Here is a 24,897-nt window from a genome sequence, read left to right as displayed (position 1 = left end):
CTGATAGATGTTTCTGTATAGTTCCTAGCACAATGCACCCTTCAATATATATATTCCTCCCAACCCCCACATAAGGATTGAAGGGTGCATTGTGCTACGAACTATACAAAAACATAGAAAGACAGTCACTGCACCGCATGGAATTTACAATCTAAATTCCCAATTCTGTGATGAGCTCTGTGTGGACACCAGGGTCCATTTATTGCAGGAACAGGGCCTATGGTCTAAATTCTGAGGGACATATTTTCAAAGATAGTTAGGTGTCTAAAGATGCAGATAGGGGCCGAATGGGATTTTCAAAAGTGCCTCAAATTTTTCTGACAAATAGATTATTTGCTATAACATGCAGTTTCAGGTCAACCAAAACTATTTGCAAATTTGGTCAAGTTTGCCAAACGGTTTCTACTGAACTGAAAAAGTCAAAACTTTTTGTGGTGGCTGCTGGTGGTGGTACCACCTCCCTTATAAGCCTTAATCTAGTGGTTAGGGCACTCACCTGGGATGTGGGAGACCCCGGGGCAATTCTTCCCTTTGCCTGATGAGGAGAAGGAATTTGACTTTGGGTTTCCTGCATTGCAGGTGAGTGCCCTAGCCAAAAGACTATAGAATATTCCGCCATGGGGCTCTCTTAGTCTCTCCTCTTGAAAATAAATAAAATAGTCATCAGAGCAGGGATTTGACCTTGCATCTCCTACATACCAGGTGAGTTCCCTAATTACCAGGCACCATCTCTGGCCAAATGACTCTCCATTGTCATCATGAATGACTACAAATAGGCTTGGATTAGATTTTTATTGGTAAATGTCTACTTCACTGTACACAATCAAAAAATGACAAAAAAATTTCCATCAATAATCATCAAAATTTACAGATAGGCAAAGTTAGAAAAATTCTGCTTGTGAACTTATTGGAGTTCAAATTAAGGATATTTATTTTGAATATTTTGACATGATGTTGAAAATTTGCATTTGAACAGTCATAACTTTATAACAGTTTTAACTTTGTCTATCTCAATGTCTACCGTCCTTAAATAATTGTCTGACCCCACCCACTGCCAAACCCACAGTTATGAACATTTAAATAAATAATCATTTTTAAGAAGTTTAAACCCCACAATCTGGCACAGCTGTGAAAATTTAAATTAATAAAAATCAGGAGGGAAATGCTTAAAAATATTGATATTATCTCTCAAAATTATAAAGGAAAAAAAAAACACCAAATTCTACCAAGCCTAACTGAGTTGCCACTATAAATGACAATGGATAGCCACACATCCCAGATAAGTGCTTACCCACTGGGCTTAAAGCTGATAAGGGAGGCAGCAGCACCACCACAACCTGTTTTGTCCAACTACTTTTCCTTCCTTTTCTCAAAACATCTGAAAGTTGAAACAAAATTTGTCAGGTTGAAATGTAACATTTTGTTTTAACGTTGGCAAAATGTTGTGGATAGTGGGGAAGTGGTAGATGTTGCATATCTTGACTTTCATAAACAAATTAGGGAAATAGAACTTAGATGGAGCTACTATAAGGTGGGGGCATAACTGGTTGGAAAACTGTTCCTAGAGAGTAGTCGGTGGTTCACAGTCAAGCTGGAAGGGCATATCAAGTGGGGTCCTGCAGGAATCAGTTCTGGTTTTGTTCAGTTTCTTCATAAGTGATTTAGATAATGGCACAGAGAGCACACTTATAAAGTTTGCAGATGATACCAATCTGGGAGGTGTTGCAAGTGCTTTGAAGGATAGGATTAAAATTCAAAATGATCTGAAATGATGAAATTCAAAAAGGACAAATGCAAAGTACTCCACTTAGGAAGGAACAATCAATTGCATACATACTAAATGGGAAATGACTGCCTAAAAAGGAGTACTGCAGAAAGGGATCTGGGGGTCATAGTGGATCACAATCTAAATATTGGTCAACAGTGTAATACTGTTGTAAAAAAAGCAAACATCACTCTGGGATGTCTTAGCAGGAGTGTTGTAAGCAAGACACAGGAAGTAATTCTTTGCTCCACTCCACACTGATTAGGCCTCAACTGGAGTATTGTGTCTAGTTCTGGGTGCCACATTTCAGGAAAGATGTAGACAATCTGGAGAAAGTCCAGAGAAGAGCAACAAAAATGATTAAAGGTCTAGAAAACATGACCTGTGAGAGTAGATTGAAAACATTGGGTTTGTTTAGTCTGGAGAAGAGTAGACTGAGAGGGGACATAACAGTTTTCAAGTACATAAAAGGTTGTTACATGGAGGAAGAAGAAAAATTATTGTTGTTAACCTCTTAGGATAGGACAAGAAGCAATGGGCTTAAATTGCAGCAAGGGAGTTTTAGGTTGGACATTAGGAAAAAGTTCCTAACTGTCAAGGTGGTTAAGCACTGGAATAAATTGCCTAGAGAGGTTGTGGAATCTCCATCATTGGAGATTTTAAAGAGCAAGTTAGACAAACACCTGTCAGGGATGGTCTAGAGAATACTTATTCCTGCCATGAGTGCAGGGACCTGGACTAGATGACTTCTCACGGTCCCTTCCATTCCTATGATTCTATGATAATGGCACTCATTTCCTCCACTCATGGTGCACGGTGTTTTAGTGTGCTGGGTCATGATTTTCCAAAACACAATGCACACTGATGCTTCTCTCGCTGACATAATGGGGAATAAATATCTATACATGTATTACTTAACTGCCCAGGAGCTAGATGCTATGAACCACAGGTGCTCAGATATTAGTACTAGATAGCTTAGGTAGCATAAGGCAAGATGTCTCCCGCACCTGAGAAGGATCATGATGCATTCTGGAAGTGGCATCTGGAGTATAGTATTGAGCTTATTGTATATTATTTTAGCTATTAAGTTATAAATCCAGCTGCCTTGTTCTCAGAATTACACAGCCTAGGAACCTTATTGGTCAATCATATTGATCTCTGAGTCCATGTAATTTCACATGAAGCTTAATACAATGACAAGCATAGAATTTTACATACACATATACCAATACCACTGTAAATATGTACAATATCATGTGCATGCAAATTTGTAACCATGTTCACAATTGATCTCCTTGCACTTGTTCTTACCTGCTTCAGAACTGGTACATTCTTGAACTGCACTAACTGAAGTAGGGGGCAAAACGTCATCATCAAAACTGATAAGATCTCCTTCCCCAACTGGTTTACTTTGCAAAGTACATGTTGAGAGGTTGGTTGGAGCCGATGATTCTCTCAGGGACTTGAAAGCTGTTGCTTGGGTAGCTACCGAGAGACTGGAAGCAGTGATGATTGGTTTTAGTAAAGTCAAATGAGGGGCAGGACTTTCTACAGAAAGAGACTTTTTGGGAACGAGTGGCCTTGGAGCAGGAACTGGGAATTTCTTCTGTTCATCATTGTTCTCTGAAGCTGACCCATTCCTTGCATCAAGCAAATCATTACTAGTACTTTTTACAAGGCCAGGTTTTGGTTTCTTTGGCAATTCAGGTTTGGTTATGACATTACTTCTGGCTTCTTGAGGTTGAGGGTGCCATTTCCTGGATATATCTTTTTGTGTGTTTTCTGTCCATGAACCCGACTCTCCTGAAGCTCTCCTGGCCCCTAGCTCTGGTTTTGGAGCTATTATTGGCTTCTTTGCAGAAACAGTTGGTCTTGGGACAAATGATCGTGGAGCAATTTCTGGTTTCTTTGATAATCCTGAGATATCAGAATTTGCTTGGGATTCAAAAGCTTTGATCCTTGAACCAATACTATTTTGGCTTTTTTCTGTATTCATACTGTTCATCACCATGTGATTGTCCAATAAGCTATTATCTAAGAGGGACACTGGCTGACTTGGAGATGGCTCCCTTTCAGCTTGAGGCTGGCTCACTTCTTCCTGATTGTCTTGTGATTTGCTTTGAATATCTCTGACCACAGGTCTGAGATTGCCTTTTGATCTTGGTTTTGGCAGTGGACCGGTCACATTACTGGGATTTTCTTGGCACTTCCATTCTTCAGACACTTCAGAGACAACTAAGGGAGCCTCATTTTCTGAAGGATTGCTATTTAAGAGAGGTCTGGGAGGTTTGAGAGGACTTTGCACTGCTGACAGAAAAGAAAAGCTTTCAAATTGTATTCTGACACATCTTGAACACAAATTTACTTTGTCATTTGGCCTCTCTAACCATTCTAACTGGAAATCCACCAATTATTTCCACTTAGAACTCACTGTTTCTTGTGTTACATTTGTCATTCTCCCTTTTTCAAGGGGGCAAAAATACATTACACTTTAGAAAAGAATTGATCTTTGCACTAATGCATAGAATTTACAAGTAATGAGTCCAAAATTACTTTGCTGACTTGCAGCACTTTCATTTTAACATACTCAAAGCACCATCAAATAAAGAAAAATATTTTAAAAAATGTTTCATGACATTGAGAGTTTCCCAGCAGTGGCTAGAACAAGGAATAGTACAGCAGCTTCTCCAACCAGCTTTGCATACATCTCAGTCCTGACCTACAACCTCCCTGTTTTTTCATTCATTTTTTTCAGATTCTCTGACCAAAAAGGATTGCAAATACAGCTAAAATGGAAAAATACTTGTAATGCATTATAGTCTAGGGTGATATTAAAGAACAACACGTTTTTACTTTTGACACAGACCAGAATGGAGTATCAGGTCATCAGAGGTAAGAAGCAAATGCAGTAATTCATAGCAGCACCTAGTCCATAAGTGAAATACTTTTATTGGATGTAGAAAGGATTAAATTGATTTTTAAAAGCATCCCCAGAACACTATCTGTAAAATCTTTGATAATATGAAGTCCATAGAGCATTTACCTTGAACAATTTCAGATTCACAGAGAGTAGGTAGGTTGTTTTTTACATTACTTCTTGGCAAATGGCTGATTATTTCCTCTGGAAAGTCAGTCTGTGTTGCAGACGTAGCAGTGCATCTAGAAGCAGCAGCAGCAGCATTATTATTTGTTGTATTGACTTGCACTTGGTTAATTTCTTTTATCACCTGCTCATAAGATGGTGGAAGCTACAAAAGAAAAAAGGTAAAAAATTTAATGTGTCCATATGTGAAAATTAAAAAAAAACAAAAAACCTTACATGAATTCAGAAATGCTACACTGACATGTACAACAAAAATACAAACAAAAAAACAGAGTAGTTCTCTTTTAAGAGGACAATGAGTTCTGGTGATGTTATTGTTCCTCTTTGCACTTTAAAATTAACATGAATTACACATGTAACCTAAATACGTCCCTTATCTGCTCACCTCAGCTGGAACAAGCTCATTTGTCCTCCAGTTAGTCTGGGAAGGAGGAGGGAATCCTAATCCTTGTGGAGTGACATTTCCACCTGGAAACCAGGAGGATGGTCTGAGAGGCTCAGCAGCAACTATTGTGATCTCAGGACGTCTGCAAAGAAACATAAACAAGGTGATTGCAGGAGAGGGAAGGAACGACTGGCTAGCAAGTTTTACAATAATGATTTAAATAAATACTAAAATAATATGTTTTCCTAGTAGTTCCAGTTCTGTTTTGCAAAGATGCCTTGTATGATTTCATACAGTCACTTAACCTTTCTGGTCCCAGTGAAGCAAGCACTCGGGGTCCCCATTCAGCAGAGCACTTAAGTACATTCCTACCTCTAAGCAAAAGAGAAATTCTATTGACTACAACAGGCTATTCATGTACTTCAAGGTAGGCATGTGCTTAAGTACTTTACTAGAAGCTGTCTGTGTCCTTGTGGGATAAAGTGGTTTGGGAATCTTCTGATGAAAGGCACTAATAAATGCAAAGCATTATTATTAACTACTGTGTAGAAATAATGCAAGGCAACAAAACAAATTTAAGATGATTTTTTTTAAATTAAGATGTCTTAGCCAAGATAGTGCAAGGATTGGGGCTAAATGTGTACCTTTTCACCTGTTCAGCCCAGTGAGAAAACAAATTGCAACATTCATGTCATGATTTTTTTTATTCATACTTATTGATTTTTTTTATTTTGTGGTACAACATCACATGTAGAACATGTTGAAACTGCAACAAACTTTTTGTGAATATTTAGGCTGATTTTTTTAAATGAATTTACTTCAGCCGTGCTACTTGTGTTCATTTCCTTTGATCATTTACAAGACTGAGTTTTAACTAACATGAATACTCACAGAAAGCTAATTGAAGGCTACACAAGTGAGTTTTCATGCTGGGAGTTTTTGTGTACTAATCTAATCAGAGAACAAAAACACCACTATGCGATATATCTGACCAATTAGAACTATCCTTAGTTTGAATAGAGAATATTGAATATTCATGGAGAATTGTTCATATTGAATCCCACAGAGTTTAAAAATTCACAAAGATTACAAGTAATTTGGAGTGAAGACCAAATCTGAGGAAATCATGAGGAAAAGAAGCTGAAGTTTTCAACCAATTAATTTGTTCTAATTTATGGACATGGATCAAATTACTGCTGTTTTCTCTGTTTTTGTGTATGCCGTTGTTCACATGTGATTCTAGGCTCACTTATGCTGCGCCTCCTAAATAAACAGTTTAAACACTTTTCAGAATATCTAGTTGGCAGTGAACAGTTCTCAACATAATTAATAATAATATTAACTGTTACCACACTGCACTGGCTACCTACTAACAAGTGGCAGAAGGTGGGGGGAATTTAATGTGTTTATTTAGAAAGCCTTACCTGGTTTCATTCTTTGATACCTAAAGGCTTGTCTACATGGAGAATTTTAGGAAAATCTCCCCCCAGTGCTAAAGCAAGGGTAATCAAGCCTCAAACGCTGTAGGGCAGAGCCTGCCCTTTTGTTATATTTGTGAACAATGCTTAGCACAATGGGGCCCCAGTCCCTGATTCCAAACTCTAGGTGCTACCACAGCATAAATAATGATAATGCTTCTGACTGTAAATCAATTGCCTACAAGAGTAAAGGATGTATTCCCTATCCCCCAGCACTGATATTCAGTATTGCACAACAGTGCTCTGTGGAACCTTTCAAGATAGTCTGCATAATAAAATATTTTGAGAACCAAACAGTGTTGGGAGGGGGGTGGGATCCAGAACATGTCTCTATTGCGAAACTGTCCATAGAATGAAAAGCTTGGCGAACACTTTGCTGTATTAATGAGTTGTATGCCTTTCTTGGCCATTGCAGTATGCTGGATATCTGACTACATGGACCATTTGTTATGGTAACTTCTTCTGTCATTTTGCTATCAGAAAATGCACAAATATATGTTTAAAGGGTACTTTTAAAAAAGGATAGGAAGGGATAGAAAGTCAGCATCCAGAGGTTATGACAGGTTAATTGGGGCTCCCTTTCTGAGCAGCTGTAGGGGTGTGTGTTTGTGTTTAACTTTGTATTTTCAACCTGAAATGATCACCTAGAAGTGGAGGCCATAAGTTTTTTTAAAAATCCATCTTCTTAAAATCTCATTATTTTTAAAATGTATTTATTTCTTTGGTTCCAGTCATTACTGTTTTCGCACTGAAAAAATCAGAAAGGAAAAAAAAAAAGAAAAGAAAAGAACAGAACAAAAGTAGGATCCTGACACGATCCGTTAAAATAAACTCTAAAGCCAACTATTAGGATGACATGTGGTTGAAATATAAATAACCATGTTATACCTTCTATCTCTCTGATGTTCGGTATGAGAAGAAGTCCGAGAAGCTATTAAAGTAAAAGAAAGAAAAACAAAGTTAATCTGGACTTGTACAGCAACAAAATAAAGATAGTGATACTAAAATTCTCACCAAGCTATCATAAATTACTGACTGTACATAGCATTTGATCATAAACTACAGATTTCTAAGAATGGCCATAGTTAAATAAAAATTATTTGTATTTAACACAAGAGAATTTTTTTTAAAGCTATTCTTTAGCAATACTTTGAGATTGACACAGAATATACATATTTACACATACACTGGAGTTCAAGAATCCCTTAAGGCATGTTTTGTGATTCAGACAACTTGCAGTGAAAAGAAGGAAAAGATCCAAAACAGTTACCGCAATATTAAATACATATGATTATGCTTAAAACCACATGAAAGCTGTGAAAGAAACTAACAAAAGCAAGAAAATTAATGAAAGCAAAGCTACCACATCCTAACACACAGTTTTGTGCCTTTTTGTTTTTCACCACTCCATGAATTAAGAACAGAGTAATAAACCTTAACCTTGTCTTTTGACAATTTATTTCCTAGACTTTGTGTAAAGAAAAAAAAAAAAAAAAAAAAAAACCACCTTACATGTTTGTTAGTTCAAACTTTTGGTTTGGTTTAATAATTATTTTTTAAAAATCTAATCCAATACAAAAGATATTTACCTGAAAAACTATTTCAGTCTACTGGGTAAATATATAATAGAATTGTGTGCAGGAGAAATGTACTTAGCATTGCTTATTAAAAAATTTAATCCAATGTCCATTTATCAGAGTTTAAATTCTCGGGCATTTAATTCACACAAATAATGAGACCATTTCTGGGCTAATAGTTAACTACATTTATTTTTGATATCCACTGCATTTTGGATTTTCACAAGCTCATTAAATCCTCACTCTCTAATCCTGTATTTTTGTAATATTTACATTCAAATATTTTTTTAAAGGCCACACTAACTTTTTAAAATGTGGTTAAATAAAAAAAAAAAAAAAATTAACTCTCAGCTGAATCTTTGCATAGCAAATGTGATTTAGGGAGAAAAAGTTTATTGTGCAAAAAGCTGACAATTGCACCATTATTATGCCATCATAGACTGATAGCTGAAATCAGCAAAGCACCGCTTGAAAAGAACCCAGCATAGTTTTGTCACAGACATACCTCTTCCACGGGGCATTTTTGATGTGCACTATTCATGAGTGCTAGAGGAAAAAAAGAAGGGGTTAAAGTAGAGAAAGAGGGCTCAAGGAAGAAAAAACAATCCTATATGTCAATAGACAAGATTAATTGGATATGTGTTAGTCACACAAGAATAGTGCAAATTTATTATAGTGCAAAATTTTATTTATTTTTAATTTATTTATTTATTTTAAATTTCAGGTTTAAAAAATAAAAATAAAAAAATAAAAACTGATAGTTCAAAATAAAATTTTAAAAAATCCAAAGCAATTTAATTGACTTTTAAATTTCTATTTTCACACTGAATTTAATGGGGATTTACTTATTGCCTGGCGATGTCATCTTAATTGTGAACAGGAAAACTGAGAAAGAAAGGACCTCTGTACTGTTGATTTCATAGTTTGAATGCTCTTTTTAGGTATGTATTGATTGGTGTCTGTTTTGATATAAACTCTCTTGTTTTATTTACTTTATAAACAGATGGGATATACTTTATACACTGATGGTCTGACCCAACTCCCAAGTAGTTGAATCAGATTCTTCAGTAATATGCATTCTATCCATTCCCAGCTTATCCTTTAACCCCCATATATGCATAAATATACATTTCCCTTCTTAGATTTTCCCTTTCACTAAGAATAGAGAAAAGAGATAAATCTCTCCAACTGGTATGAGATACCTATTTGCAATAAGTGTTGTTATAACCATGTTGGTCTCAGGATATTACAGAAAGCAAGTGGGTAAAGTCATCTCTTTATTGGACCAACCTCTATTAGTGAGAGAGAGAGAAGCTTTCACCGAGCTCTTCTTCAGGTCTGTGAAATGTATTCAGTGTCGCAGCTAAATACAAGGTGGAACAGATTGTTTAGGATAAGTAGTTACATATTTCAAGGGATCATTCAAGGTGAAATGGCACATTAAACCTCTCCACTCATGAGGGTATAGGCGGGGAAATAAGGCAAGGGGCTGTAAAGGGGTTATAGATTGGTGTAATAAGCCATAAATCCAGTGTGTCTGTTCAGCCCTTAATTTTTAGTATCTAGAAAAATTATGAATTTAAGTTCCCAGGCTCATCTTTTGAAGGTGTTGTGCAGGTTTTCTTTGAGGATGAGGACTAAGAGATCAGATATAGAGGGATCACTTTGTGAAAAGTATTAGCAATATAAGTGTTCTACTCATTGCACTGCCTTGCTAGAAGATAGCTGGCAACTGTCTGTCTTGAGAAATGATGGTGTAAGTGCCAAAGCTGTTCAGTTACTATGTATCATACTGCAGTGTTGTGAACGGCTAAAAAGTCCAATTCTCGAGCAACAGATTGTGTAGGAGTGATGCGCAAGGCCAGAAGATGAAACCGGTGCACTACTGGCACTTAAGGTCTGCTGCACTTTCCTCTTTGCTCGGTCTTCACTTTTCTCTCTCTCAGCCTCTGACTTCCTGGTGCAGCACAGTCCTCCAATGTAGCCTTTTGCTAGTTCCCTTTTCTGGGCTTGCAGTGCAGATGTTGAAAGTTTTCAGCTCCCTCTTGCAAACTTCCTTGAACTTGAGCCTACGATGGCCCAGTGACCTTGGAGCATCCACAAGTTCTCCATACAGGAGGTCCTTTGCAATGTGTCTATCATCCATCCAGTATAGATGACCAAACCAACAAAAATGTCTCTATTTAAGAATAGTGAATAAATATCAGACTTGGCAATTTTGCTTTCTCAAATACTTCGGTATCAGGGACTTGTATGTGAAATCAAACTAAGATAGCAGGTGTGGAAAGTGTTTAGCCTTCTTTCGTGCCTTCTGTAGATGGTCCAGGTCTTGTCACTATACATCAGCATGCTCAGGACACACCTTGTGCCATAATCAATGTCTTCTTTAGACTGATCACTGATGGTTAGACCAAATTTATCACAAGCTAACACAAAGCTATTGCAAAGTTTCTGGAGTGCCTATGTGAAACAAGCCCTGAGCTGTTGGCAAAAAAGTTCTAATTCTGCTTTTAGACAAGCAATGTCAAAGAGTTTTCCATCTGATCTTGCATAGAGATGTGTACTCTCGGTGCTAGATGAGAAAGTATACTGTGGATTTTATTTCAGTGACTAGGAGTATTTCTTCAAATTATGCTGCAAACCAGTCCTTATCTTGTGCAGTCTTTTTACCAAAAGCTAAGATATTCATCCAGAATGCGCTCAATACTCCATCAGCATTCAGGAAGGGGTGATCAATTACATAGTTTCCCTGAGATTCATAGTGAATTGGAAACACCTTCCTTGGTCTTTTGTGTTGTTGATGTTAATTTGTGTGCAACAGCTTTGTTTAGAACGATGGAATTTCTGTAGTGAAAGCCTGACTTTGCAGCATACATGTGCATGGTCTGCGTCATGGTCTGCACTACGAAAACCGCGAGTATGGAGAACATCCTGCAAGTGTTTTCTACAACTAACAATTAAATTCAGTTGGTGCTAGTGTCCAGATCTGGAGCGTCTCCACAAGACCTTTCGATGATGACTGCATTGAAAGTAAGTGTTGGTAATGCATGTTCCTTGGTTGGTACAGAACTAACCATTTGTAATTAATTTTTTCCACTCTATGGTGGCAAGAACCTAGCAGCCACATCTCATGATCTGTGCTGACCCTAACAATGAAGTATCCCAACAGATAGAGTCACTTACCTGATGGTAGCTTACTGATGCTTTCAAGGTGCTTATAGAACAAATCCTTCTCTTCAGAAATGGAAGAAAGCGTTGGACATATATATGATGATATTGGCAAAACCACCTGTCATAGATATTCTTAGTGATATAATTTGTCCCGATGTTGCAATGGGATGGATGCTAATGAGTTTTTGACTGCAAATACCACCCCATAACCAGAGCACTCTTCTTTGCTTTTTCTATGCCAGAAGAGGGTGTAATGAATCTTTCGTAGAGAGCCTGTGTCAGCTAGTCTGGTTTCAGAGAGAGTGGTCAGATCAATGTCAACGTTCTCCAGCTCTTTATCGATCATAGCATACTTTCTAGGATCACTGACCTCCTCCAGGTCATTTAACATACCAGGGCACATTGTCCTCAAATTCCAGCAAGCAAGTTTGAAGAGGATGATCATTGTACTTTGGCACATACTCAGCGAAAATAAAGAAGCAGATGCTTGCCCTAGGACAAAAAGTCCCCCTCTTGGTGGGACTGACTGGACACAAAGGCTTGGAGATCAACATATTTGGAAGCAAGCACAGCTGCAGGAACTACCTGAAGAAGCGGATGCCAATCACCTGATATCTTCTCCACCGTGGACTGGGTGGTTTGTAAAACCAAAAACTAGATGCAAAGTGGTAGCACCAGATGGAATTATTCTTTATGGATATTGTTTTTCATTCCACCAGGGATCTGGCATTACCCCATCAATCAGGATTCCCAGTTTAGTCACTCGACCTGCAGAAGGTTGTACTGGGTTACATGGAACCAGTAGCAGGCCTTACATGCCTGGCCTGACCTTATCCCTATGAGATACAAAGTCTTATTCAAGGTCTATGCCCTAATATTCAAAGCCCTCCATAAGATTAGCCCCAACTATTGAAAAGATCAATTCTCCCTCCATAACCATGAATTCCCTTGACAGCTAAATTCCACTGGAACAATAAATGACACTTTCAACCAATGGGAGACGTTCATGAGTGCAGGAGAAAGAATTTTCATGGGGCTTGGATCTAAACTATGGAACTCACTCCTGCAAATAAATAGAACAGCTCTGTGTAAGCTCAAAAGCTTGTCTGTCTCACCAACAGAAGTTGGTCCAATAAAAGATAGTACCTCACCCACCTTGTCACAGCTCACACTGCATTCAAAAGCAAATGGAAACCCTCTTTTTTCAGCTTAGCTTTCTATCAATAGACCTCTCTTTCTCTCTCTCTCTCTCTCACACACACACACACACACACACACACACACACACACACACGGTTAACCTAACCAAACCAATAAATAAAAGCTCTACCTAGTTGAATTTACTCTTACAAGCAGAGATGGAACAGAGAGTTTACTTCACTTTAATTACTCAAGAGATGAGGGCCCTATTCACACTTAGATATATAGAAAAGGCAAGGGAACTAGGAATGAAAACAAATTAATGAGGGATGAATAATATGACTAGTCCACTCAAAGTGTCAACTTGGTTTCATTGCATCCTCCAGGCTACATGACCAGTTGTGTTGTTTTGTTCAATGAGACAGATGTTATTTCCTCTCTTTAGTTAAAAAAAAAAAAAAAAAATGGCTTGAAGACCTTTTGCCCTAGAGGTGAAAAAAGAGGAAGCAGGAGTTGGGGCGTATGTGGCAGTGCACATGGACCAGGGGATAATCCAGCAGAGAACTACTCTGAGTGGAATTGTGAGGATGTGTGTGTTGTTTATCTTAATGTACAAATCCTACACATCATCTTCCTATTATGTTAACAAATAAGTTAATTAAAAAGATATTTAAAAGTAGGTGCATGTCTTGAATGTCCCTCTTGAAAAGAAGCAGTCCCTGAGTTTTTTTCAGTCTCTCCAAAAAATCTTCTGTACTTCAGTGAAACTAAATTACTTGCGAAGGATTTTTTAACAACTAGACTTGTGGCCTTTTTTGCTTCTTTATGATGCTGGAAGAGTTTCTGGTTTTTCCTGCCTATTTTTTAACCTTAGAACTACAGTTTTCTGTGCTTTTAAAGAAGGACCTTTTGGTCTCAGGAATTTGTATTGTAAGCTCTCACACCTTCACTGAAGGGGCAGAGGTGAAAACAATTACATCCTTGCTCCGAAGCGTTCTTTAGTTGATGGAGTTGAATAGATGTTAACAAAAATAAAGTTTTCATCTTCCCTTCTCCTCTCAGTCGCTCAGCTTCCAGTCTTATAATTCTCATGAGCTCATCATTTCAATACTACTAGCATAACTGGAGAAAATTTTAGGATAGACAAGACCTGAATTTCTAAATGTTAAAAAAAAAAAAGAAGGGCAGGAAAAATATAACTTGACACAATAAGTCCAATTGTTTTTCCTTTGTGGGTCACCGTTAAAAAGCATGCCCCTATTTTTGTCCCCTAATATCCTATTTATGAATTTCAAATACTGACAGCTTTAAGTTCAAAGCGTAATGCCTTTCTCATGGAAATCAATGGGAACCTGTTTCCATTTCAGTGTGCATGTTCACGGGTAAGATGGTTGTTACCTTGAATTCAGCTCAGAGCCATCCATTGCCATAGAAATGCTGACACTTTCTCAGGTATATATTAGTAATATTAGATAAATAAAAACTAATGATAACTATATATGCTATGGTTGGAGAAAAACAGAACAAAAACCTGAGTTCTCCTTTATCCCTTTCCATTTTATGGCTCTCAAGAAAAAAAACATCTTTATGGCTGATTTGACATAACTTTCTCTTTAGGAGGATTTGTTCCTTTCTGTGACTGTCCATGAGTTGTCACAATGTGCTTTTTATTCCAGTACTGCATGCAACTTTCTTTAATGCTTCATCTGCAATAGCAATAGGTACAATATAAATGATAATATATTTTAAATAAATATTAATTCTGAGAGTTCTAGATTTCAAAATTTGCATTCAGTTTCCTTCTTGCAACCAGCATTTTTGTATTTCTTTCATTCCAACGGAATGTGCAGTGGTAAGAGAGTACATTGTGTGTTTTGTATAGAGTTATGATATACTCTAACTCCTTTATGACTGGAGTTTTTGCCCTCATCCTTTCCCCTTTAGATAATATTCTTGCTAACTAGTTTGTTTTTCTTTTAGATTTGACACACATATGGATTATTGTTTTCAGTGATGAAAAGTTAAAAAGGCTATCAAACATATTTCACAATTGGACCTATGGAATCACATTGCAAATTTTCAACATAGGATAAAAAGTAATAAGCCTGTTCTGACAAGAAGGTTTCTTTTTCAAATGAGGCCAGAATGTAAAGCTCTTTGGGGAAAGGCTATGTCTATGTTTGTACAGAATCTGGGCTCAGAGTTGCCATCCTGTTTGGGCCACTGAGCCCCACTGTTATATAAATATCACAATCATATTTTTCAATTCCCAGGAAATTGCAGTTTTGGCCATTTTTTTTTATTTCATTAAAAATATATATGAAACACTGATTTGTTTTTTATTGTGGCAGATTCCACCATTTTTATAATTTCTAATTTTAATTATAATTAACTAATTTCATTTTTAATTAGAGAAGCCAAAACCTCAGACATGAACATCCCCAAACATTGGGGGAAGTCCAGGTCCAAACTGTGCAGCTTAGACTCTTTTAGTCAATTTTAGTCCTAGCAATTATAGTTTCAAAAAATGAGTTCTGTCTATTACATTTTTCAATAACCTTAGCTAATGTCAGGTTTCAGAGTAGCAGCCGTGCTATGCATCCGAAGAAGTGGGCTCTAGTCCACGAAAGCTTATGCTCTAATAAATTTGTTAGTCTCTAAGGTGCCACAAGTACTCCTGTTCTTTTTGCGGATAGGTATGCATCCGAAGAAGTGGGCTGTAGTCCACGAAAGCTTATGCTCTAATAAATTTGTTAGTCTCTAAGGTGCCACAAGTACTCCTGTTCTTAGTTAATGTGATTATGATGAATTTTAAAATAATGCTAATTGTTTTAAACAGTAAGGATATATACTAATCATTTTAGCTGCAGATTCTCTTAGTGCTTTCACACCACGAGTCAGACATTCTTGCCCTCTGCCCAGTATAAAATGCAATACATTGGCATTTCTAAGAAATTATTATTGTCACTATATATCTGTCTAGGTACTTATATGTCCTCCATCACTGTAATATCTGAACACTTCCAGATAATTAAAACAGAAAAATAAACCATACTCTCTCTGTTCCTTCCCCTACCTGTAGGAGTAATTTGGAATAGTTAGTACTCTCTCTCTCTCTGAGAGAGAGAGGGTTGTGTGTCCATAAGAAGTGCTTATTGGGAAAGCTAAGTTGAAGAGACAAGTTAAAAATAGACAGAAACTGATTTCACAAAGGTCTTACTGGATAATTTTAATAAAACAAGAAGTTCAGATAATTGGGAGCTTTGTTGTTATGAAGCTCTTTAAAACCAGAGTGCTGAAGCTAGCACCTCAATAAACTCCTAAACTTCACTCATCCAGAGTTTAGGAGCCTCTATCATGCGGAACATAGCTGCTCTGCAGAACTGAAGCTCCACATGGGAGGCATGCTCCAGTCAGACAGTTAATAGCCCCAGGGAACATAACCACATTTTGGTCAAACCTAGGGTTTCAGTTAATTGCAGTTGGAATATAATAGTGCATCTGTGAAAGAAAGTCAGTGAAATCTTAGGCACTTGTAGCTACCAGCTAGTCATATTAATGCAGAGGTATAGATGGTTTCAGAGTAGCAGCCGTGTTAGTCTGTATCCGCAAAAAGAACAGGAGTACTTGTGGCACCTTAGAGACTAACAGATTTATTAGAGCATAAGCTTTCGTGGACTACAGCCCACTTCTTCGGATGCATATAGAAACTTTTGAAGTTTTTTTTCTCTTACTTAATTGGCCTCTCAGAGTTGGTAAGACAACTCCCACCTGTTTATGCTCTCTATATGTGTGTATATATATCTCCTCAATATATGTTCCATTCTATATGCATCCGAAGAAGTGGGCTGTAGTCCACGAAAGCTTATGCTCTAATAAATCTGTTAGTCTCTAAGGTGCCACAAGTACTCCTGTTCTTTTTGAGGTATAGATGGTAAACCTTGAAGTGTTCCAGGAAAGTACTGCTTGCAGATACCAGCATGAAGAAATTTTCATGGCAGACATCACGCCAGAGGATAAACTAAGTTGCCAAAGCATGAATCCAGGAGCTTAAAACACAAACTGTACATCTGCTGCCACAAAGAGAAGGGCAACTATCAGCTTCTGGCTCATCTAGCTACAGCCCTACCATTGTGGGAGGGCCTGTCCAGACAGGGACATTCCACCAGCAGCTGCTGCCAATCACTCAGCTTCCTCACCCCACCCACGAAAGGGTATTAATAAAGGTGTGCTATAAAACCTGCTGTCTACAATGCTAGTTACTACTGCTCCTCTTACCTCTAGCCATATTCTTGCCTAACAGATGACATCAGTGAAATGAGTCATAAAACGTCTTCCTGTGCCAGCCGCTGCTATACCTGGCTCCAGCTATACCTGTACACTTTCCCATCCTTGCATGAACCCCACTCTCCTCCATCTCATTATTACAAACTTTTACAGTCTGTTTGGTTTTTTCCTTCTCTGACAAAAGTCTTATTTTCAGACATCTGTTTTGTTTAAACTGGAGGACATATTGGACTGGCTTTTCATTAGCCAATGTTTCTTTACGGTTCAGGTAATCACATATGTTTATTTTTATATATAAATACTGAATTTCTCTACATAGTCCATGTGCTTTATTATTATTTTTGTTTGTATTATAATAGTGTCTGGAGGCCCCTACCATAATAAGGGCCCTATTGTGCTGAGCATACAATACATAGAGCCCTGGCTGGTAGAGCAATTAAGGCTAGGAAATGGTGGTAATGGAGAGGAAGAAATTGGGGGTTGTACCCCTTACTACTATTTCTCTTTGTCCTCTAATTTGCGACATCCTAACTTTACTAAGGAAATCAATCTCAGGAAGAAGGGACTCTGCTGAGCTACCTAGCCATTTGAAATTATATGTTTTTATCTCCCCAGGTAGAGCTACAGTCAGGGACAGCAGGAGAGAAATAGGACTCCCCACTCCTCTGCTAAAAGCAGAGAGAGATAACTCCCAGATTCAATACATTTTAACCACTGTCCTCAGGTTGTAAACTTTGCTGACACCTGTCATGAGGCCTTGCAAATGGAAGCTAATGAGACCACAGAAGTTGAGATTCATTAAAAGAAAGAGGTTTCTAATGCGATCACGGAAATATTGTTACAGTAGATAATATTAATCTCAAGAATGTACAGTAAGAGTGAGTTGGGGAGCAGTCAGAGCTAGAGTTTTGATTCAGGACTATCAATAACTAAGATTGTTGGCATCCAGGTGACTATGTTTTTATATAGTCTGTCTACATAAATATATAATGGCTGTTTCACCCCTTTTTAAATCATGGGATAAGTCTCTCTGAATATTTTAACACACCTGGTCATATACTAGTACTATATTATCATTACTTATTATTTGTATTGTATTTGCTTGATTGCTCACTGAGAGAAATTATACATGTAATTGCCATAGGTGATGCACAAGTCTTTCCTTTAGGGAAGACTATGGAATGCCAGAAACTCCCTAGAAGTGTGTGCGGGGAGGGGCGGGGGGGATGACTCCAGCACCCGGACCACAGCCCCACTCCTGTGAAGCCCCACCCCTTCTTGGCCTCTTTCCCCTGCCCCCACTCCGCCTCTTCTCTCCCCCCCCCACCCTCCCCCAGGTCCCATCCTCACTCCGTTGCCTGGTGCTGGGCCTTATGCTGTGCTGCAGGGTTCCTCACTGCCCCCTGCTCCTCACTGCCCTCCCTGGGCGCCTCACTGCACCCTCTAGCCCCCCATGGGCTCCTCACTGCCCCTCACCTCCCACTCCCTGAGTTCCTTACTGCCCCAAACACCACCACCCTGGCTCCACCCAGGCTCCTTATTGCCCCCTACCCAGGGCTCATTGCTGCTCCACCATGCCCCCCAGGGCTCAGTCCTGTCCTTTCCTCCCATTCACACCCTGTGAGGCCCTGGTAGAGGAAGGGGAGAGCCCATGCTGCAGCCGGGGGAGGGGGGGGCAGGGCGGCTCAGGTGTATGGCTGCCTGGGGAGCTTGTAGGGGGGCAGGAGGTCCACGGCTGCCACCACTTCCCCTTGCAGCGGGGAGGGCAGCAAGGCTCGTTCAGTTCCCCACCACCAAGGGGCACAGGGAAGTGCTGCCTTCCCAGGTCACTGCCAAGGGGAGCTGGGCACAGGCCCATGGGCTGTGCTGGCAGCCGCATTGAGACAGCCCCACTGGCATTCTGCTCTGGGATCCCCACCTGGCAGAGCGCAGCGATGTGGGCAGCCTGGAGATGTGCCTGTGGGTGAGCAGTGCCAGAGCACCACGCCAGAGGCAGGCAGGGGGCAATGAGGCAGACTGGGGGTGGGGCCTCAGGGCGGAGCAGGGGCAGAGCTCAGGAGAGATAGGTAGGATGTGACCCACGCTGTGTCCAGCATTTGCCCCCAGCACGGCTAGCCTTTTTTATTTTGGGGGAGGCTTAACCTCCCCAAGCCCTTTATACGTGCTACCTCTGGATAACTGCCTTTATATGTCTAGGATTTGTGAAATGTTACTCCATAATTGTGTAATGCTTTTGTGGATGGTTTTGTAACTAAAACAAAGGACTGGGGCGTGGACAATCTGGATTCAATTCCTGGCTCCAGTAGACTTCCTGCGTGACCTTGGATGATCCACAATCTCAGTCCCTCAATTCCTCATTTGTAAAATGGGAATAACGATGGCAGCACCAGTGTATACAAGGTGCTGCGTGTTAAGCATAGTATCATGAAGACTTGTTCTGAGCAGTTAGCAACACAGTGCTTACAGTGCTGCTCAGCACCTCGTGCCTTGTCTATACTAGAGATCCCACGATGGCTAGTACAGGGGGAGATGGATCAGTGATAGCGCCAGTGGAGAAGTTGGGTAGGAAAAAAATACACTAGTGTACATATAGCTGAAGAGAAGATATTAGCTGGCATTTCAGAAATCTGTCGGCAAAAGACAAACATGAAACACGGGGATGAAAACATTATTTTGGATGATTCCAACTGAAGTGAATATCTGAGAACGTTATGGGTGGGATAAGAGAAGATAAAGAGAGAAGTTAGGCGAGGCATAGACTAGACTTTCATCCAAGGCTTAAAAACAAAATCTCTACCCCAAAATGAAACCACATTCATGGGTCCAAACCCAGCTCCCATTAAAGTCAATGTAAGTTTTGCCACTGACTTCAATGAAAACAGGAAGATGCTCGAACCAATCAACCAAGTTAAAGTAGGCAACTAACAGCCAGATTCTTCAGAATCAGATATACACAGTTCACAGCACAAATGCACAGATAAGAGAAATGCTAGTGTTCTACAAGAAGAAATAACTCAGCAGCAACTGGGAGACATGGTCTAAAACAGGGGTGGGCAAACTACGGCCTGCGAGCCATTTTAAGCCGTCCGCAAGCCGCACCACGTGGCTCAGCCCCGCTCCGGCGCTTCAGCTGGGTTGGGGCCAGACCATGCAGCTCAGTCCCGCTCCGGCGCTTCACCCGGGGCACTGGATTGGGGGATGGACCACGCGGCTCGGTCTCGCTCCGGCATTCCAACCGGGGCGCTGGGTTGGGACCAGACCATGCGGCTCGGCCCCGCTCCGGCCGGGGCACACGGTCAAGGGCTACACCACTTGTCTCTGCTCTATTCCGGCTGGGGTGCTGAGTCAGGAATGCACCAGCGTCTCAGCCCCAGTCAGGGCACTGGGTTGGGGCCGGACCACGCATCTCGGCCCCACTCCGATGGGAGCTGCAGGGGTGGTGCCTGCGGATGGGGTAGTGTGCAGAGCCACCTGGCCGTGCCTCTGCATAGGAGCCAGAGAAGGGACATGCCACTGCTTCTGGGAGCTGCTTGAGGTAAGCGCCACTCAGACCCTGCACCCCCTGAGCCTCTCCCCACCCCCAACCTCCTGCCCCAGCTCTGATCCCCCTCCCGCCCTCTAAACCCCTCGATCCCAGCCCAGAGCACCCTCCTACACCCCAAACTCCTCATCCCCAGCCCCACCCCATAGCCCGAACCCCCAACCCCAATTTTGTTAGCATTCATGACCCGCCATATAATTTCTATTCCCCGATGTGGCCCTCAGGCCAAAAAGTTTGCCCACCCCTGGTCTAAAATGAGGCAAAGCAAAAAAACGGTTACAGTCTGTCAGATGATTAATGATTCTATAAACTTACCTTTGTTTAGTCATTTAATCTTCTCATAAAAAGTAGCCACTTGCTGGAAATGAAGATGCAGCAATTTGAAATTAAGATACCCAAGAGTAGAATCAAAATAGACTTACTTCTCTTGATTGCTGCTCTAATGGATGACAGGGGTCCTTGGCTTAATAAAGAGAAGAAAGAAAATTAAGTACATCACTAATCCACAGGGAAAAAAGACAAGTAGCTCACATTATTCAGAGCTTCTATACCAGGTGGAAAGTACATTGTCACACACTAACTCACAGCACAGCATCTGGTTGTCTTTTACAAAAATAAAAAGGGCAACTTCGCATCTTACAACAAGATTCATGTTTCCCCGCATCTGTTAGGCTACAGAAATTTGTTTCAAATTGCTAATACAACTCTACCTTGATATAATGCTGTCCTCAGGAGCCAAAAAAATCTTACTGTGTTATAGGTGAAACCGCGTTATATTGAACTTGCTTTGATCCGCCAGAGTGTGCAGCCCCGCCCTCCACCTGGAGCTGCTGCTTTACGCATTATATCCGAATTCGTGTTATAGCGGGTAATGTTATAGCAGGGTAGAGGTGTATATCTACCCACATCCAATGCCTTCTAATGAAAAAAATTGTATATGATTTTAAATCTAAGGTCATGCAAAAACTGCAAGATGAACATAAACTATTGTTTTCTGAATAGTGTGCTGAAGTTCAGATTAGTCACCTCAGATTGGAAAACTTTGGAAGATTATCACAGTTCATATATTATCAGATTACTTAGCATTTTATAACTGGACATTCTTGTAAATATGCAAAAATGCAAACAATAAAATCCCGCACTTCATTTGCTAAGCATTTTCAACAGCTACTTTAAAAACCGATTTTATCTTCACATTTAGCTGGGTTTGCAGCTTTCATTAACAGCTTACAGGGGAAAAACCATGACTGGAAATTTGTTAATATGCAAGGACAGACAAATCCGTTTCTTTCTGGCAACTCATTTGTTTTCTTACTAGGGCTAAGGTCATTGATGCTTTCCTTCTGAGATAGTTATTTAATCTAGACATAACAGTGTTCCCTACTCTGCACCCACAATCCAGAAGAATTTGAGAACATTCATGTTTTTAAAGTAATATATTAACTTCAAGAACATAATATTAAGAATCTGGCAAAACATTAAGCCACAAAAGTCTTGAAATCACTCACTAAATACCCTATTCTGAAGCCAAAAATGTTTTACACAGTACAGATAAAAAATAAGGCCCAACTTCTTAGTGAGAATTCTCTGGGAAAACCAATATTAATGTTAAAAGCTAAAGACTAATTTGTACCAAATACAGTATATTCAATACAGTATCTTTAATACAAACAGCTGAGTTTACACAAGACTTTTCCACCATCGCAGCTCCACAAGTGATACCAATGGTGTGAGTGTAGACAGAGCACTGGCATAAGACCTGGCAGTAATGGGAGATTTTAACTACCCAAACATCTGTTGGAAAAGTAATTGGCAAAACACAAGTTTTTCAATCAATTCTTGGAATGTATGGGGGACAATTTTTTGTTTCAGAAATGGAGGAAGTGACCTTTAGTAGTTGTCCAGAAGGTGACTGAGGACCAGTGGTGGATTTAGAGTTAGTGGGGCCATGTGCGCAGCTTCATTTTTCCCCCACCCCAGAACCCAACCAAGAAAAAGAACATTCTCCCTTATCTCCTCCCCATTTTTCATTCTTTTGTTCTTCATCCTCCTCCTATATTATAAGTAATAGGAAGTAAATGAAAATAAAGTGTGATACCTTGATTGTTTTGGAGTCTAACTTTTTTTCCCCAGAGACCACTTGAAAATTGCTTAGGGTCTCGGTGGACCACTTAATGATCTTTCCAAATGTTGTTTGTACCATTAGCTAACTATTGTAAAGTGCTTTGGGTAAAAACACTTTATATATATAAAAAAAAAAAAAAAAAAAAAAAAAAAAAAATTAATAACCTTTCTTTGGTCCCCCTGAATGGAGTTCTCGGACCACAGTTTGAGAACTTCTGGTCTAGATGAAAGTTTGTATTTGCATTACGCAAACATGAAAAATATGTAAAAATAAAAAGTATAGATGATGCATGAATGGAAAAATAAAAGTTAACTTCCTCTGAAGAAACTTATTCAATTTGGAAAAAAAAAAAATCATTCAGATAGCTTTTTTCTACACTTTTTCTTTACAAAATCGTCAATTAAGTCATCATAAGTAATATTTTGTAAAGAGGCACTTTCAATTGTCAATATTGCCGAACTTGTCAAATGTTCCTGACTCATCGTATTTCGCAAATAATTTTTAACTCGTTTCAATACAGAAAAAGAATATACACCAGAAGCATTTGTGACAGGTATTGTTAAAAATATTTTCAGAATGGTTTCTACATTTGGAAAGGTTGCCTGCAAACCATCGCATACAAGTCTATACAAATCAACTGGTGATCTTGAAGCACAAACCTCATCATTTTCAATAAAATGAATGAAATGTTTTGCTTCATCTTCAAAAAGATTTGTCTCTATGTCCTCTAAGTAGAATTTACTTAATTTCTTACTGTAGTGGCTTTTAGCATTTTTGTCCATACTTCTGTCAAAAAACACACAAAATAAATCAGTTTTCTTTAGAGATTTACCTCTACTCTGCAATTGCACTATTATTGTGCCAAAAAACAACACTGACAATCTCAACGATAATCTTCTCTTTCCCTTTTAAATTGATTTAATTCTCTCTAGTTTAATCAAAAAATAACTCCCTGATTTTTTTACACTTCTCATCAGATATATCAGAGGGACCTATATTTTCTGTTAATGTTAGTGCCTCTGCTTCCACCAAGCTATAGCCATTTTGAACTTCCATGACAAAACTTTTAACTGAGGCTAACAATTGTGCAGCATTCAATAAATTTGTATCAACCTTTTGCAGCAATTTGCTGATGGCATTAATTCTTTGAAATAAACAGTTCCACAAAAGAGTAAAAACAGCAATATATTGTACTTTTCAAACTTTTCTGTTAAAGATTTTACTTCAGTTTTTGCATGCAATTTTTCAGAATTTGATGTGGCTATGTCTAATAAGGTTTTCTTTATATCATCACAGCTCATTTTCAAAGCCAAAACAGCATCTGGATGAGCAGACCACCTGGTGTCACAAATTCTTTTGACTGTCAAATGTTTTTCATTTGCCTGCTCCAAGCATGATTGTAGCATACTCCACCAATGCATGGAAACCGAAAAAGAGGCATACACATTTTGAACGAAGTTAAAAAAATGAGTAGCTCCCTCACAAGGTTCAGCTGCAGCATTGCAGATTAAATTTAAGGAATGGCTGAAACATGGTGTGAATAAAGGAGAGGGGCTTGTATTGTTTAGTCTTGCCTGTAGACCTGAATATTTTCCTGCCATATTTGCGGCATTATCAAAGCTCTCCCATGGCAATTTTTGATGTCCAAACCTAAATTTACAATTATTTCCAAAACATTCAGAAGTGCAGGATTTTAGCAGGACAAAACAAAGCAATTGCTCTACAACTTCACCATTGCCAGTCACATATCTTAAAAATAACCTTAATTGGTCTACATGACTCGCATCTGGTGTTGAATCGACCATTATGGAATAGTACTCGGCATCATTTATTTCATCAGTGAATTGGTTTCTGAGCCGCTCTGTCATTATAGTGATGAATTCATCGTAGGTTTGGTGCGTTAAAAAGATATTCTTTCCTGAGCCACAATACTGATAATTTTTCAATTTTTTTTTTGAGAAAAATCATCAAAATCACTAAGATATTCAAGGCAGGTTAAAAAAATTACCTTTTCAATTTGACAATGACGACTCATTATGTCCTCTTAGAGGTAGTCCCAAAGAAGACAGCAGTTTGACTGGGGCAACAACACATCTCAGCACTTTCCTCCAATAAGAACACTCCTTTTCAAACTGAGCCGATAACACAAATCAATTCTTACACCTTTGAATGAACTTACAAATAGCATTAATGTGAGCTTTGAAAGTTTCATGATCAACAATATGTCTTGCAACATTTCTCCAATTAGCGTGCCCGTCAAATAATGTTTGTTTTCCTTTACTATGGTCAGGGAATAATTTGCAAATATAAAACAGTTGACTGCCT

At 39.1% G+C, this 24,897-nt stretch overlaps 1 protein-coding gene across 2 annotated transcripts in view; it reads right to left on the bottom strand.

The window, feature by feature from the left end:
- SH3D19 (SH3 domain containing 19) overlaps window positions 1-24,897 on the bottom strand; it is a 137,488-nt gene that overhangs the window by 57,178 nt on the left and 55,413 nt on the right. The window contains exons 3-7 of one of the 2 annotated variants that reach the window (XM_054031006.1): window positions 20,870-20,910; window positions 7,620-7,662; window positions 5,254-5,395; window positions 4,809-5,013; window positions 3,077-4,072 (exon numbers count right to left, since the gene is read on the bottom strand). In XM_054031006.1, coding sequence (XP_053886981.1) covers window positions 3,077-4,072; window positions 4,809-5,013; window positions 5,254-5,395; window positions 7,620-7,662; window positions 20,870-20,910 — 1,427 coding nt within the window. The remainder of the gene's footprint in view (window positions 1-3,076; window positions 4,073-4,808; window positions 5,014-5,253; window positions 5,396-7,619; window positions 7,663-20,869; window positions 20,911-24,897) is intronic. The other variant, XM_054031007.1, reaches the window with a different exon arrangement.

Source organism: Malaclemys terrapin, chromosome 5, assembly GCF_027887155.1.
Source record: "Malaclemys terrapin pileata isolate rMalTer1 chromosome 5, rMalTer1.hap1, whole genome shotgun sequence".
In the NCBI taxonomy this organism is placed as follows: domain Eukaryota; kingdom Metazoa; phylum Chordata; order Testudines; family Emydidae; genus Malaclemys; species Malaclemys terrapin.
The sequence above is the reverse complement of the archived record's forward strand: the minus strand, read 5'-3'. Positions and strand labels throughout refer to the sequence as shown.